The following is a 16152-nucleotide window of genomic DNA, read 5'->3' as shown; positions in this document are numbered from 1 at the left end:
GTCATGCTGAAGGATGTTGCAGGTAGCAGATCGCTCTCCACGGCGTCTCCAGACTCTGTCACATGTGCTCATTGTGAGCCTGCTTTCATCTGCGAAGAGCACAGGGCGCCAGTGGCGACCAATCCTGGTGTTCTGTGGCAAATACCAAGTGTCCTGCACGGTGTTGGGCTGTGAGCATAACCCCAATCTGTGGACGTCGGGCCCTCATACCACCCTCATGGAGTCGGTTTCTAACAGTTTGTGCAGACACATACACATTTGTGGCCCGCTGGAGCTCATTTTGCAGGGCTCTGGCAGTGCTCCTCCTGCTCCTCCTTGCACAAAGGCGGAGGTAGCGGTCCTGCTGCTGGGATGTTGCCCTCCTACGGCCCCCTCCACATCTCCTGGTGTACTGACCTGTCTCCTGGTAGTGCCTCCAGCCTCTGGACACTATGCTGACAGACACAGCAAACCTTCTTGCCACAGCTCGCATTGATGTGCCATCCTGGATGAGCTGCACTACCTGAGCAACTTCTGTGGGTTGTAGAGTCTGTCTCATGCTACCACAAGTGTGAAAGCACAACCAATATTCAAAAGTGACCAAAACATTAGCCAGAAAGCATTGGTACTGAGATGTGGTCTGTGGTCCCCACCTGCAGAACCACTCCTTTATTGAGGGTGTCTTGATAATTGCCAATAATTCCCATCTATTGTCTATTCCATTTGCACAACAGCATGTGAAATTGATTGTCAATCAGTGTTGCTTCCTAAGTGGACAGTTTGATTTCACAGAAGTTTGATTTAGTTGGAGTTATATTCTGTTTAAGTGTTCCCTTTAATTTTTTGAGCAGTGTATTTAAAAATCATACAACATGATTTTCTGTTTTATATTTTTAGATTCTGTCTCTCACAGTAGAAGTGTACCTACGATAAAAATTACAGACCTCTCTAATATTTTTAGGTGGGAAAACTGGCAAAATCAGCAGTGTATCAAATACTTATTTTGCCCACTCTATACCCTAAACATCAGTATTAAAAAGATAGGCAATAATTGTTATAGAAGTCACTAACAACTGGTGTCTTCCCCTCATGCTTCAAACATGCCTTGATCACACCCATCCTCAAAAAGCTATCCTTTGACCCATCCTCTCTGTCTAGCTATCGCCCCATATCACTTCTCCCCTATGCTTCAAAACCACTGGAACAACACGTCCATCTTGAGCAGTCCTCCCACCTCTCCTCCTGCTCCCTCTTTGACCGCCTCCAATCTGGCTTCCGACCGCACCATTCTACTGATACTGCCCTGACTAAAGTCATCAACACCCTACTAAACGCCAAATCCAAGAGACACTACTCTTTCTCCTTCTTGACCTGTCATCTGCCTTCGACACAGTAGACCATTTCCTCTTACTACAGACTCTCTCATCTCTCGGCATCACACACACTTGGCCCTATCTTGGATTTCCTCCTACCCAACAGACAGGACATTCAGTGTCTCCCACTCACACACCACCTCCTCATCTCGCCCCCTATCTGTCGGTGTCCCCCAAGACTTAGTTCTAGGACCCCTGCTATTCTCCATCTACACCTTCGGCCTGGGACAGCTCATAGAGTCTCACGGCTTTCATTATCACCTCTATGCTGACGACACACAGATCTACCTCTCTGGACCTGATATCACCGCCTTACTAAGCAGAATCCCACAATGCCTATCCGCTATTTCATCTTTCTTCTCTACTAGATTCCTAAATCTTAATATGGATATAACTGAATTCATCATCTTTCCACCAGCTCTTTCAACCCTCCCCCATTTGACCTTTTTATCAAAGTCAATGGCTGTCCACTCTCCCCAGTCCCGCAAGCTCGCTGCCTCGGGGGTAACCCTTGACTGTGATCTCTCCTTCAAACCTCATAATAAAGCCCTTTCCATTTCCTGCCGACTCCAACTCAAAAATATTTCCCAGATCCGCACATTCCTCAACCATGAATCTGCAAAACACTAATACACGCTCTCTTCATCTCTGGCCTCGACTACTGCAACCTCCTGCTCTGTGGCCTCCCTGCTAACACTCTCGCACCCCTGCAATCTATCCTAAACTCTGCTGCCCGACTAATCCACCTGTCTCCCCCGCTATTCCCCGGCCTCTCTTCTCTGTCAATCCCTTCACTTGCTCCCCATTGCCCAGAGGCTCCAGTTCAAAACCCTAACCATGGCATACAAAAGCCATCCACAACCTGTCTCCTACATCTGTGACCTAGTCTCCCGGTACATACCTACATGCAACCTTTGATCCTCACAAGATCTCCTGCTCTACTCCCCTCTTATCTTCTCTTCCCACAATCGCATACAAGATTTCTCCCGTGCATCTCCCCTACTCTGGAACGATCTACCTCAACACATCAGACTCTCGCCTACCGTGGGAGTCTTCAAAAGGAACGTGAAGAACCATCTCTTCTGACAAGCCTACAGCCTGCAGTAACCCTCGCTCCACCATACCGCGGCACGACTAGCTGTGCCCTCACCTACTGTATCCTTACCCATCCCTTGTAGATTGTGAGCCCTCGAGGGCAGGGTCCTCTCTCCTCATGTACCTCTCTCCTCCTGCTGACTCGATTTGTTCAAATTAGTGTACTTGTTGTTCGCTATGTATACCCCTTTTAAACATGTAAGCGCTATAATAATAAATAATAGTAATAATAGAAGTAATTTTATTAGTATTGAAACACACAAACATGTTTGAACAGTAATTCTGTGCTCACAGACTCCCTTTAATATATAGTCATGGCCGAAAGTGTTGGCACCCTTGAAATTGTTCCAGATACAATACAAGAAAAACAGACAAAAAAGGAAAATTGGACATCATTTCACACAAAACCGCAAAAATGGGCTGGACAAAACTGTTGGCACATTTCCAAAATTGTGGGTAAACGACTTTGTTTCAAGCAAGTGATGTTTGCTCAAGCTCACATGTGGCAAGTAACAGGTGTGGGCAATATGGAAATCAGACCTGAAAGGGGAGAAGCTGACTCAATCTTGCATTGTGTGTTTTTGTGTGGCACACTAAGTATGGAGAGCAGAAAGAGGAGAAGAGAACTGTCTGAGGACTTGAGAACCAAAATTGTTGAAAAATATTAATAATCTTAACGTTACAAGTCCATATCCAGAGATCTTGATGTTCCTTTGTCCATTGATTAATCAAGACGTTTACAACCCACGGCAATGTAGCTAATGTCTCTGGCCATGGATGGCAGAAAAAAATTGATGAAAGGTTGCAACGCAGAATAGGCCAGACGGTGGATAAGCAGCCTCAATCAAGTTCCAAAGAAATTCAAGCTATCTTCCAGGCTCAGGGTGCATTAATGTCAGCGCAAACTACCTGTTGATATTTGAATGAAATATGGCAGGAGACCCAGGAGGACCCCACTCCTGACAGAGACATAAAAAAGTTACAGTTTGCCAAAATGTACATGAGTAAGCCAAAATCCTTCTGGAAAAGCGTCTTGTGGACAGATAAGACCAAGATAGAGCTTTTTGGTAAAACACATCATTCTACTGTTTACCGAAAACAGAATGAGGCCTACAATGAAAAAAGCACAGTACCTACAGTCAAATATTTTGGAGGTTGAAAGACGTTTTGGGGCTGTTTTGCTGGCTCTGGCACTGGATTACGGTCAGAAAGGTGGGTGTGCGTCCTAGGTCATGGGTCTTTGAGCAGGACAACGACCCCAAACATACTTCAAGAAGCACCAAGAAATAAATGGAAACAAAGTGCTGGAGAGTTCTGAAGAGGCCAATAGTGAGTCCAGATCTAAATCCAATTGAACACCTGTGAAGAGATCTTAAAATTGCTGTTGGGAGAAGACACCCTTCAAATATGAGAGACCTGAAGCAGTTTGCAAAAGAAGAGTGATCCAAAATTCCAGTAGAGAGTTGCAAGAAATGTGTTGATAGTTATAGGAAGTGATTGATTGCAGTTATTTATTCCAAAGGGTGTGCAACCAAATATTAAATTGAGGGTGCCAACAGTTTTGTCTGACCCATTTTTGGAGTTTAGTGTGAAATTATGTCCAATTTGCCTTTTTTCTCTGCTTGTTTTTGTGTTGTTCCAATACACACAGAGGAAATAAACATATGTATAACAAAACATGTGTAATTGCAATAATTTTCTGGGAGAAATACGTCATTTTCTGGAACAATTTCAAGGGTGCCAACACTTTCGGCAATGACTGTAAATGCTTCAGTCTGAGTCTGGAACACATACTAGTACTGACACTAAAATTGAGAAATAATTTCTAGCTAAATTAATCATCAGTTGGATTCCGGCTTAAATACATTTTCTGGAGAACTAAGAGAATTTTCACACTGTTTTACGTATTTCCCAGGAACTGATTTGTGCAACCTGTCTGACTGCGTATTATGCAGTCTAATTTTGCCAACCGTAGACCGATTCAAACACAGGCTATAATAATTCATAAAATATGCTCTGTCATACTTTTCGAGGCTCGTAACTAGAAGCCATAGATAAGTCTAGAATTATTTTTTTTTAGACAAATATACCGGTATCTGCAAAAAAAAGGCTCTGAATGGAGAAAACACAGATTTGAACATATACAGTATCTTTGATTCACGGCATCTAAGAGGTTAAAATTGCCAGTATAGCAGTTCTCTGATGTGTGGTTGTGTTGCACAGCCCACTGAATACACTCCCTGGTGCCTGTCGCTGTAAACACACTGCAGATAGCATCAACGGTTACATTTTTTTATGCATACAGCTTTTCTGTAGGAATGGCTGTACAGTAAAAACCAGCTTGGACTTATGTTTTGTGTAACAAAGGTGAATCAAATTGGACTTGGGTAAATTTACACTGCGTTTTTCTTCCTTTTGCCACGCAGCCTTCTTCGTACCTTTTTATTACTACAGAGTGAAAATATATATTCCAAGAAAAAGATGTGGAAAACATAGGCACTGAAATAAGTAACTGTTTGGTTTTTGTATACTTTCCTGTACAGAAATTCAAGATCCTAAACAAACATGTACCCTCCTATTTGGGGACTCTTTTGGCAACTTTTAGGCCCCTAGGATCCTATGATTGGATTTTCCTAACTGAAGAGAACCCGCCAAACATATTTATGAATAGGTAAATGAGAACTGGCAATTAGGGGATACATTGCAGTTCACGGATTGTATTTTGGAGTCGCTCAAACAATCATTAAAAAAAAAAAAAAAGGAAAATATATGGCCCAGAAGCGAATCTGCCGAGAGGTTCAGGGTTTCCATAAACATTACATTACGGTCAGCCAAACAATCGTTCACAGCTATCTCTCCCGACTACCCTATACATAGGAATGCTTGTATTATTAAGTTACTCTAAATACATTAAATATCAACTGTAAACCGACTTGCACCCTGCTCCTCTGTGCCTTCACATTTGCGTTTTTACCTAATAAATATGTTACCCAGCATCAAGCTCAGATCAACTGCGCTCCAGTCCACTCTGCTGTGACTTCATTTCAAACTCCATTGTGAAGAGTAGTGAAAAAAAGCTAATATATCAATTACCGTATTTTTCGGACTATAAGACGCACCGGACCATAAGACGCACCAAGGTTTTAAAGGAGGAAAATAAGAATAAAAATGTAAGCAAAAAATGTGGTCATGATGCCCTGTTATAGGGGAGGGGGTCTGCTGCTGACACTGGTATTGGGGTAATGTCCCCCAATTCTGTTAATATCCTCCATCCAGGTATGTATGGCCCCTCCTTCCTGGTATATGTGGCCCCCATCCCATCCTGGTATGTATGGCACCCCTTTATCCCCCATCCTGGTATGCATGGCACCTCTTTATACCCCATCTTGGTATGCATGGCACCCCTTGAGCCCCCATCCTGGTATGCATGGCACCCTCTGAGCCCCCATCCTGGTATGCATGGCACCCTCTGAGCCCCCATCCTGGTATGCATGGCACCCCTCCGAGCCCCCATCCTGGTATGCATGGCACCTTCTGAGCCCCCATCTAGGTATGCATGGCACCCTCTGAGCCCTCATCCTGGTATGTATGGCACCCTTTGAGCCCCCATCCTGGTATGTATGGCACCTTCTGAGCCCCCATCCTGGTATGTGTGGCACCTTCTGAGCCCCCATCCTGGTATGTATGGCACCTTCTGAGCCCCCATCCTGGTATGTATGGCACCTTCTGAGCCCCCATCCTGGTATGTATGGCACCTTTTGAGCCCCCATCCTGGTATGTATGGCACCTTGTGAGCCCCCATCCTGGTATGTATGGCACCTTCTGAGCCCCCATCCTGGTATGTATGGCACCCTCTGAGTCCCCATCACGCTGCCTTAAAAAAAAAAAAAAATACTCATACTCACCTCCTCTCTCCTCCAACGCTGTCCCGCTCTGCTGCAGACACTCTCACTGTGTGAGCCGCGCATGGCAGGGTGAGACGCTGTGCTGGAATAGTCACTGCTCCCCACGCCGGGACTCTGTGCGTGGGGACCAGTGACCATTCAGTCTGTTCAATAGCCGGCACACTGTACCGCAGCGCGGCTCCTGCTGCCGCTCTGTGGTCAGTGTGCCTGCTATTAAAGACCATGGATATTCACTACAATCCATGCAAGTGGGTTGTAGAAAATATTCATGAGCTTTAATAGCAGGCACACTGACCACAGAGCGGCAGCTGGAGCAGCGCTGCGGCTCCAGTGTGCCGGCTATTAAGAGAAATGAATATTCATTGCTCTCCACGCCCATGGGAGTGGGGAGCGGGGAATATTCATTTTCTTTAGTAGCGGGCACAGCGTAGGCTGCAGCAGGCGCGGCTCCTGCCTCCTGTGCCCCGCTGATCCCCTGCTGCCGCTCCCCCACACCCACCACCATGCGGCCATACAATAATATAGTATTCGGACTATAAGACGCACCCCCCACTTTCCTCCAAAATTTTGGACCAAAAAAGTGCGTCTTATAGTCCGAAAAATACAGTATGTAAAACCGCAAATCCCGCTCTATAGATGTATTTGGAAAAAGATCAAATGGGTGATTTTATCTTTTGCTATATTTATCTATAGATCAGGACTTGCGGTTTTAAATGCGTTAGCTGGGATCAAGCACAGCTCAGCTGCGCTCCAGTCCACATTGTTGTGCCTTCACAATGGGTACTTCAAACTCCATTATGAAGGCATAGCAGAGAAAAGAGAAGAACAACCAACATATTAATTTCATAAAAGTGCAAATGCCACTCTATAAATGTCTATGGAAGAAGATCAAATGGGTGATTTTATGTTATGCTACATACATCAATAGATCGGCACTTGCAGTTTTACATTGTCAATATGTTAACCAACATCAAACACAGCTTAGCCGTGATGTGATCTGCTGTGCATTCACTGCAGACTTTAAAGTAACAATTGTGAAGCCAGAGCAGAACAGAGTGGTGCACAGCTGAGCTTTTCTTGATGCAGGCTAACATATCTATAGTGTAAAACTACAATTGTCGATATTTAGCTGTATATAGCAGAACATAAAATGCATAGGGTACAAGGTATACAGGAAAGTAGGCTATAATTTATTTACATAGTAGATTGAGGCGAAGGAGTATCAGTAGTGGAGTGACACAGAAGATCAGAAAGAGGGGTCTGCAGCACAAAGGAGAAGAGGTGTGCTACTGAGAAATGTAGTTATGGCAAATTTAGAAGGGGACCGCCCATTCATCTCTATAAAGCAGAATGTACAGGAGTAGAGAAAGAGATGAAAAACACAAAGATGCAAGAAAGAAACTTTATATTGGGATATGTGTGTATATTATCAATATTTATGTGGATATTGCTCATTGTAAAAAATATATATACTGCATATATTGGCATTGAGGAAATAACTCTTCAATAAATTAAAAGTACCCCAAAATGGTTGTCTTGAAACATACAACTTGTCCTGCAGAAATTAAGTCCCAATATGCCTACTTTGACAGAAAAAAAAGGTCCTGAAGAGTTTTACACTTTTGTTCAGCGCCCCATCTTCAGTTTACAGATAGATGCTAGAACAATCTATATTCTACGGCCGTTACAGGAATGCCATTCGGAGTTATGTGCTATTTTCAGAAAGATGTCTAATGTTACAGCTTATGTTAATGCCATGCCTTGGCTTGGGAGTACAGCTCCGCTGTTCCCAATATCCCAAACATTGTAGGATAGACCCCACCTGCTTCATGTGTGTTATCTTAAAACCTCAGTATCCAGTATACAACAGCTGATCCCCTTAAGCCGTGTTTGTGTTAAAGAGGCAATCATGCTTGCACTGCAGCTTTTTAGTTTGGTTTGGGGTGGTTATTTTTATAAGGATCAATTGCAGAGCTGCAGACCCACAAAGCAGAGAGAAATAAAACAGAAAACTTCTCTAGCTATTAACTTTCAGTTGCTGCTTATATAAACACATTAAGGGTCATTTAATTTAAAACATACAAACACACAGCACTTCTCCCTGTGCACCATTGCTAATTATGCATGCTATTTGGCAACTTGGGAATTTTCTTTGTATAACTATGTAGTAGGCATACCATACATACATAGAATTTATATATTATTATATATACACATACATACATATATATATATATAAAAATATATAAAATTTCCTACCTCCACCGAAAGCACTCAACTTTCTACCAAAGTCCGGACCAAACTTCCAGGTTGCGGGATCCCGGCATGTAGAGCAGGATTCCACAATCCTTCTTGGCCACTCTCACAGTGAAAGAGAGATCTCTGCACTAATCCAGCGTTGGCCGCGTACTTCACTAAGCTGGTACAGAACGATGACATCATTAGGCCACGTTCACACAGCAGTATTTTGGTCAGTATTTCACATCAGTGTTTGATTTTTTTTTAAATCAGTGAACAGAGCACACATTTCTAGTGCAAACCTAGATATGACTTTCTGCTACTTTGACAGGTCAAAATGCAACAAATTTGTTAAGAGGTACGCGCCTTTGAATAGAATTGATATTTAACTTATGCTAAAGAGTAAGTAAACTTTTTCTAGTTAGTTTGGATGCTGAGCTGTGCGGTAACAGTTGTTAGGGCTGTACCCCATATCCGGGTCAACCAATTTTGAGTATATGGCGAGCACCGTTAGCTCGCTCTGTATCCTGGAGTACAGGAGGGGAGTCTGCACAGCACTCAATGTGCTTCTAATCATCCCAGAGCCACAGAGAGCACTTTACAGGAGTGGTCCTGGTGACAATCACGCAGATAGGGGAGAAAGGGGCTGAGAAGGAGGTGTTGAGAGATCTCATAGTAAACTCAGCCTTCTTTTAGTAAGAGCTGCTTCGGCACAGTGAGAACGCTGTGCAGACTACTCCTGCTCTCACAGCACCGGCTATATAGAAGACAGTTCATACTCAGAGCTCTCAAACCCCACCTGCCTCCCATACGCTTGTCACCGGGGCCACTACTGCAAAGTGCACTGTGTGGCTGTAGTATCATCATAATGGCAGTGAGATTGTTGTTCAGATTCCGCTCCAGCACCCGTCCCACAGAGGACACTCGGAGGCCGAGCGCTCATACTGTGCTCCCCCATACTGTAACGGGTCTGGGAGGCGGAACCTCTAAGCTACTATACAAGGGGGCGGTCCTTGTAAGGGAGCGGGTGGCGACCAGGCAGGCAGTCACAGCAGGTGACCGGGACAGTCTCTAGAAGAACGGGCAGGAGGTCACGGCAAGTGACCGGGGCAGTCTCTGGATGAACGGGCAGATGGTCACGGCAAGTGACCGGGGCAGTCTCTGGGTGAACGGGCAGATGGTCACGGCAAGTGACCGGGGCAGTCTCTGGGTGAACGGGCAGATGGTCACGGCAAGTGACCGGGGCAGTCTCTGGGTGAACGGGCAGATGGTCACGGCAAGTGACCTGGGCAGTCTCTGGGTGAACGGGCAGATGGTCACGGCAAGTGACCGGGGCTGTCTCTGGGTAAAGGGTTGGTACGACCTGTGGCGGCTGATGGTAGACGTGAGCTCCCAGGTGAGCAGGCGAGAGTCTCTGGATAAACGGGTGGTCACAGCATGTGACGGCGGAGCCTCCAGGAAGACCAACAGACAGGCGGCAGATGAGCGCTCCCAGGTGAGCGGGCAGAAGTCTCTGGACAGGCGGGTGGTCACAGCACGTGACGGCAGAGCCTCCAGGTAGGCTAGCAGACAGGCAGCAGATGAGCGCTCCCAGGTGAGCGGGCAGGAGTCACTGGACAGGCAGGTGGTCACAGCACGTGACGGCAGAGCCTCCAGGTAGGCTAGCAGGCAGGTAGCAGATGTGCGCTCCCAGGTGAGCGGGCAAACTGGTCCATAGACAGACTGACAAGAGTTGGAAGGCAGACCGTCGGACCTCAGGCAAGCAGGCAGGTAGTTGATGTGCGCTCCCAGGTGAGCGGGCAAGCTGGTCCTTAGACAGACTGACAGGAGTAGTAAGGCAGACCGTCGGACCTCAGGCTAGCAGGCAGGTAGCAGAATATCAGGCAGGAATAAGACAGCAAGCTGGCAGGAATCTGGCAGGTAACTGGCAACGGGACCTGAGGGCTGAAGCAGAGTAGTGAACAGTGCAACAACATTGCTCGGGCACCTCCATTTTGGAGGAGGTGCCTTATATATGGTGAAGTCCTCCGGCCATTGGCCGGGGACTCCTTAGGACGGCGCGCGCGGCCCCTTTAAGAGGGAGGGAGAGCGCGCGCGCGCGCCCTAAGCACAGTGGCCGGGAAGGAGCGCGCGCTGCCAGCAGAGCGGGAGGAGGACGCCGGGCACGGAGCAGAGAGGTGAGGGGAACAGCGTCCCTGCCTAGCAGAGGGCAGGGACGCCGGCGCTACACATACTCAAAGTTGGTAGATCCGTAGACCCGATATGAAGCAAGGACAGATTCAGGAGAACAGCAGGATTAAGACCAAATAAAACAATGACATATTATTTCATGTGCTTTCCTGCTGCTTGCGCCCAACTAGTAACAGCTCTGAACTGAGCAGTGGAAAAGCTGGGTTACCGCTCTGTTGTGTGGTGTGAACTGCCGTGACATAACGATGTAACAATTACAGATGGAGGTGGACTGCTCTAATTCATTCAGCATCCTTATCTTCTCCTAAAGTCAGACCGAAAGCTGCAAAGTGATTCCTTAACTGCTGTGATAATAGTGCATGCAGGGAGGATGCTGATGATAGGAAGTAATCTACACACAGGGATTTAAAAAAATGATGCTACAAAAGTGAACTGCCAATATTTCTTTTAAAAAAATCCATATGACAGTCACATACTACTACAGAAATGTCCCTTTAAAGGGAACCTGTCACCACGATTTATGATGTTAAAATATGTATGCCCATAACGGCGCTTTTATACTGATTTAATAAATATCTGCAAGGAAGAAATCCGCATCCTAATTGTTTAATTCACGTTAGAAGTCCGGTCCCGATGCATGAAGAGGATATTGTACCAAAACTTCTAACGTGGATTAAACAAAAACCAGGATGCAGATTTTTTCCCTACAGGTATCTATTAAATCAATATAACAGCGCCATTATTAACAAACTTTTATTTTAACATACTAAATCGTGATGACAGGTTCCCTTTAAATATTGTTAAATTTTGTCCATAACCTGCTTTGATACTGCATATCTCTGACCGAATCTCATAATGCCTCCCAAACATAACCACCAGTCCTCACAAGACCTCCCAGTTTGCTTCTCTTGTGAGATTCAGTCTCACTGCACTTCCAATGCTACACTCAATCAGGAGCACAGCGCTCCCCAGCCTCCTGATTGCAGTAAGGAGGGCACTCCTGATTGAGTGACAGTTCAGACCAACAGCACAGTAACGTTGCTGACCCCAAACTGTGCACTCCAGATGCCGTTACATGAGGCAGTATTGGAAGTGCTGTGGGGCTGAAGCTGGCAAAAGAAGCAAAGATAAGCATAATGCTAAGTAAAATCTTAATTTTTAGCATTTAGATAGAAGACATAACCACACCATACTGCAGTTTTTTTTCACAGTATCTAAGTTTTCGTCTCTAGAGCATGCTTGAAATATCTCTTCAAAGCACATTATTAAAGCAAATGCTAATCAATCATATATTCTTGGAAAATTATTGCCAGAATACAAGGCAGGATACTCAGAACTCATGTCACTGTGATAGATGGGGGCTGTAGCAATTTATCTTTCCTTAAGTTTGGGAGTTGTCATCTTCAATCAGAGGAATGTTACAGGGCTTTTGACCTCCTTTTGCAAAGACTAGCATGGAAATTAAAGTCTAGATTTGCATGAACCCAAGTTCTCAATTACCTCTCTGTTTTCCAGTATTTTAATCAGTGTATTTTCTTATTAGGAATGATGTCATTTGTATCGTTGAATCATAGGATGCTGACTGACAATTGCTTTTAATGAGTTTACCCATGCACATGTCACAGATGGGCTTGCTGAAGGTCTGCTCATTATTAAAGCAGGATGCCTTCACAAAACTAAGTCTTCTCTAATGTTATTAACTCCTTCCATATCCACTTACATTACAAGGGTGCATGTATTATGTCGGCATGGTGAGCTATTCATATGATCTCTAATAAACGTACAGAAATAACAGTAAACATGTCACATTATAATCCTCTGAAAGTAAATGTGTTCTGTTCTGCTGAACAGAAGAAATCATTGCATCTTTCATAGTATTATTTACCTGAATTCCTTTCAGTCCACACAGAAAGTAACTGTGCCACAAAGGTTTAATCTTATCAATCTGAACGTCATTGAGATCTAAGGAAAAGTCTCTATAAAGAAAAGAAAAAGTTACAATCAGGGAAAAGGATCATTTCATAGCTCTTGGTTGCCACATCCTGGCAGATTAGGGTAACACAGTCAAGAAAAATATATGTTCTAGCAGGAAGATGTAAATTGGAGACAAGTTTGTGAAATAAAACAAAGGCAGGTATTTGGTGATTTCTTAAAAACAATAAGGTTTTTAAATAACAGAATTGTAAAAAAAATGTAAAAACAGTGTTGAATAGGAGATTTTTTTTATACATAGTATACTTGCACTAGAAATATAGAGATAAGTCTTAGCAGCTTGTAGTTTCGGAAGATCTACAAACCGCACAGTGTATAATAATGATTGTCGCAAAGTCAGATTGGATTCAGCAATACTACATCTATACAGGGCCCGTAGCACCAGCTCCACACTATACCCTTCAGTAAAGAAAGTGCAGCATAATCCACTCATAAGTGGCGCGACCTTATAAAGTCACAGAAGAATCTTTAGTGGTGACAAAAAGGTTTTCATTCCAAACATTTTTTTTTCCATTTTGACTAAAACCCATACAATCTCAGGCCCCCAATTCATCAAGAACGGCGTTACTCATGCCAGTCTTGATGAGGTTTCGTGTTGCGTGAGACACACCTGATTCCTTAAAAGAAGCGCGCCTGTTAATGAATCATGAAGGTCTTAAAAGTGGTGTGCGCCTTGATCGGTAACTGGAGTACGATTTGTGGCATAAGGTACGCCACAGATCGTCATGAATTAGATGAGCAGGCAGGGTTGCCATTTTGGTGGAAGTTGCCGAAACAGCCTTGAAAATACCAAAAGTTGCAAAATGTATTCCCCAACTTCACATCGCGCAATTTTTTTTTACATTTTTCAAAGCGTTTTGCATCAGACTGCTGGCATAATAGCTTTGAGGAATCACACAGTGGTAAAGTTCATTAACACTGCACTATTATCATGAATAATCCTTCCTGGGAACGCTCATTCCACGATAATCCTGCAGTCTAAAAAGACTGCCGATCACCCAATGAACGAAAAAAAAAAGGCATTCTTCAGGTGAAATGATTTTTTGAGCAGCACAAAAGATCATTGTTCTCGCCAGGGCACTGTCATGTTAAGATATGACTCGCACTGCCAAGAACAATGGAAGCCCATGCGTAGTAGATAAGCCATTACAGCTTGCTCAGTGAGCATCATTAAGCGGTCTGCCTGTGTAAGCAGGCTATTAAATGATTGCAGATCAGTAAATATTTACCGTGCGACAGTTCTCCAAGGTGTAAATGAACCTCTAGAACAGTGATTTTCAACCAGTGTTCCACATGGTCGGGTGTGCCGCGGGGAAAGTTCCCCAAACTATGGTGCCCCCTGTGTTTTGTTTCCCGGCAATGCGCTCGATGCGCAGTCACGCCTTCTTACAATGTAGGAGACGTGTACAATAACACATGCGCATGCTTTGAACCTCGCGCGACTTAATGACGTCACCGAGGCCGGCGCGTCATCCTGAGAGCGGAGAGACTCTCGCATTTGCCCGCCGCCAAGGTAATGCCCACCAATAATGCTGACTATATGAGCTTTTGCCTGAGTATATGAACTGTTGGCAGAATACTCAGCATATGAGCTGGTACTTTTAGTACTCCAGCAGTATACTGCATATAACAATGAGAAATGTAAAATGAGAAATACTATAGTCATGAGGCTGGAGTACTACAAGTACCAGCTCATATGCTGAGTATATGAGCTGGCACTTGTACTCTGGCCTCATGGCCATAGTACTTCTCATTGTACCCCTTTATATTGCAGTATATGAGCCACATAATAATCAGCACCATATACTGTGGCGCAGTACAGTGCACATCACCACAGTATATGATGCTGATAATCATGTGCTCATATACGTGGGACTGTATTTATGAGGTTACATGGGATTGAATATATGAGGGGGTTATCCTTTTTTATTTCACTTTTTTAAAATAAATAATTTATTGAAAGGACCTCTGCCAGGCATATTTCACTCTTGAGGGCTAAAAAAGTAGCTCTTGTGGTGGTAAGAAGCTGATTTAAAACCCCCAAGAGTGAACTCCGTGAGAGTTGTATGTATGGAATAATAAATGATATTAGTACCGTTCTTCAGCAGTCATGTCCTGCTTGAATTGACTCTAGTGGCGTAGCACTTGGCAGCCGGCTCTATTCTACTTATAGAGAAAGCTGAGTGCTACGTCACTAGTGTCAATTCAAGCAGGAAATGCAGACCGTAGTAATATACGTTATTATCACACACATACAGCTCTCGCGAAGTTCACTCTTGGGGGGGTTTAAATCAGCTTCTTGTCACCACGAGAGCTGCTTTTTAAGCCCTCAGGAATGAAATATGCCTAGCAGAGGTCCTTTAAGTGTGGCAGATAATGTAATACTCTTCTATTTTAGTGTGTGGCTGCGCACACTATCTCAGCAGTGATGGAGAAGTATTTGAGAATGGAAAAGGCAAATGCCGAATAGGACCCTGGACACAATTCTAACCCAAATGAAGGCCCTAGTATGAGAGTTCGACAAAAGAAAAAAGACAAGACGGTGAGCTCAAGGCAATACAGTGAAAGCTATCTTTCATTTGGATTTACTTCCACTGGGGATGCGACAGCACCAACACCACTGTGCTTGGTGTGTGGTGAGAAGCTTTCCAATAGCGCTATGGTGCCAAGCAAACTTAAACGCCATCTCCAAACGAAACACCCTTCCGTTCAAAATAAACCGATGGAGTATTTTGTACGCTTACGTACAAACAATGAGAAAGGGGCAACTTTTTTGAGAAAAAGCACAAAGGTAAATGAGAGAGCCCTCAAAGCTAGCTACCTTGTTGCTGAACTCGTAGCTAAATCAAAAAAGTCCCACACTGTGGCAGAAACATTAATACTACCAGCTTGTAAAGCTATTGTAAATGAGATGCTTGGCCCTGAAGCAGCTAAAGAGATAGCTAAAGTGCCTCTCTCTGATAACACAATTGCCAGACGGATTGATGACTTGTCTGCGGACATTGAAACAGTTGTTTTGGAAAAGGTGCGCATCAGTAAGAAATTTGCCTTGCAACTTGATGAGTCGACGGATATCAGTGGACATTGTCAGTTGTTGGCCAATGTGCGTTTTGTGGATGGTGAAGCCATTAGAGAAAACTTCCTATTTTGCAAGGCACTGACAGAAAAATCAACAGGAGAGGCAATATTCCAAGTCACATCGGAATATCTTGATAAAAGTGGACTTACATGGGAAAACTGCACAGGTGTCTGCACTGATGGAGCCGCAGCCATGGTCGGGCGCAATAAAGGCTTTGTAAGTAGGGTTAAAGAAAGAAACCCAGATGTTCTTGCTACCCACTGTTTCTTGCACCGTGAGGCCCTCGTTGCAAAGACCTTAC

At 44.4% G+C, this 16152-nt stretch overlaps 1 protein-coding gene across 2 annotated transcripts in view; it reads right to left on the bottom strand.

Moving 5' to 3' along the window:
• GALK2 (galactokinase 2) overlaps positions 1–16152 on the bottom strand; it is a 430984-nt gene that overhangs the window by 354401 nt on the left and 60431 nt on the right. For both annotated transcript variants that reach the window (XM_073653081.1, XM_073653082.1), the window contains one exon: positions 12666–12756. In XM_073653081.1, the coding sequence (XP_073509182.1) occupies positions 12666–12756 (91 nt within the window). The remainder of the gene's footprint in view (positions 1–12665; positions 12757–16152) is intronic.

Source organism: Phyllobates terribilis, unplaced genomic scaffold, assembly GCF_046119375.1.
Source record: "Phyllobates terribilis strain yellow unplaced genomic scaffold, ASM4611937v1 Scaffold_11__3_contigs__length_659146591, whole genome shotgun sequence".
Taxonomy (NCBI): Eukaryota; Metazoa; Chordata; class Amphibia; order Anura; family Dendrobatidae; genus Phyllobates; species Phyllobates terribilis.
Note: the sequence above shows the minus strand (reverse complement) of the source record. Positions and strands in the feature narration are given on the sequence as shown.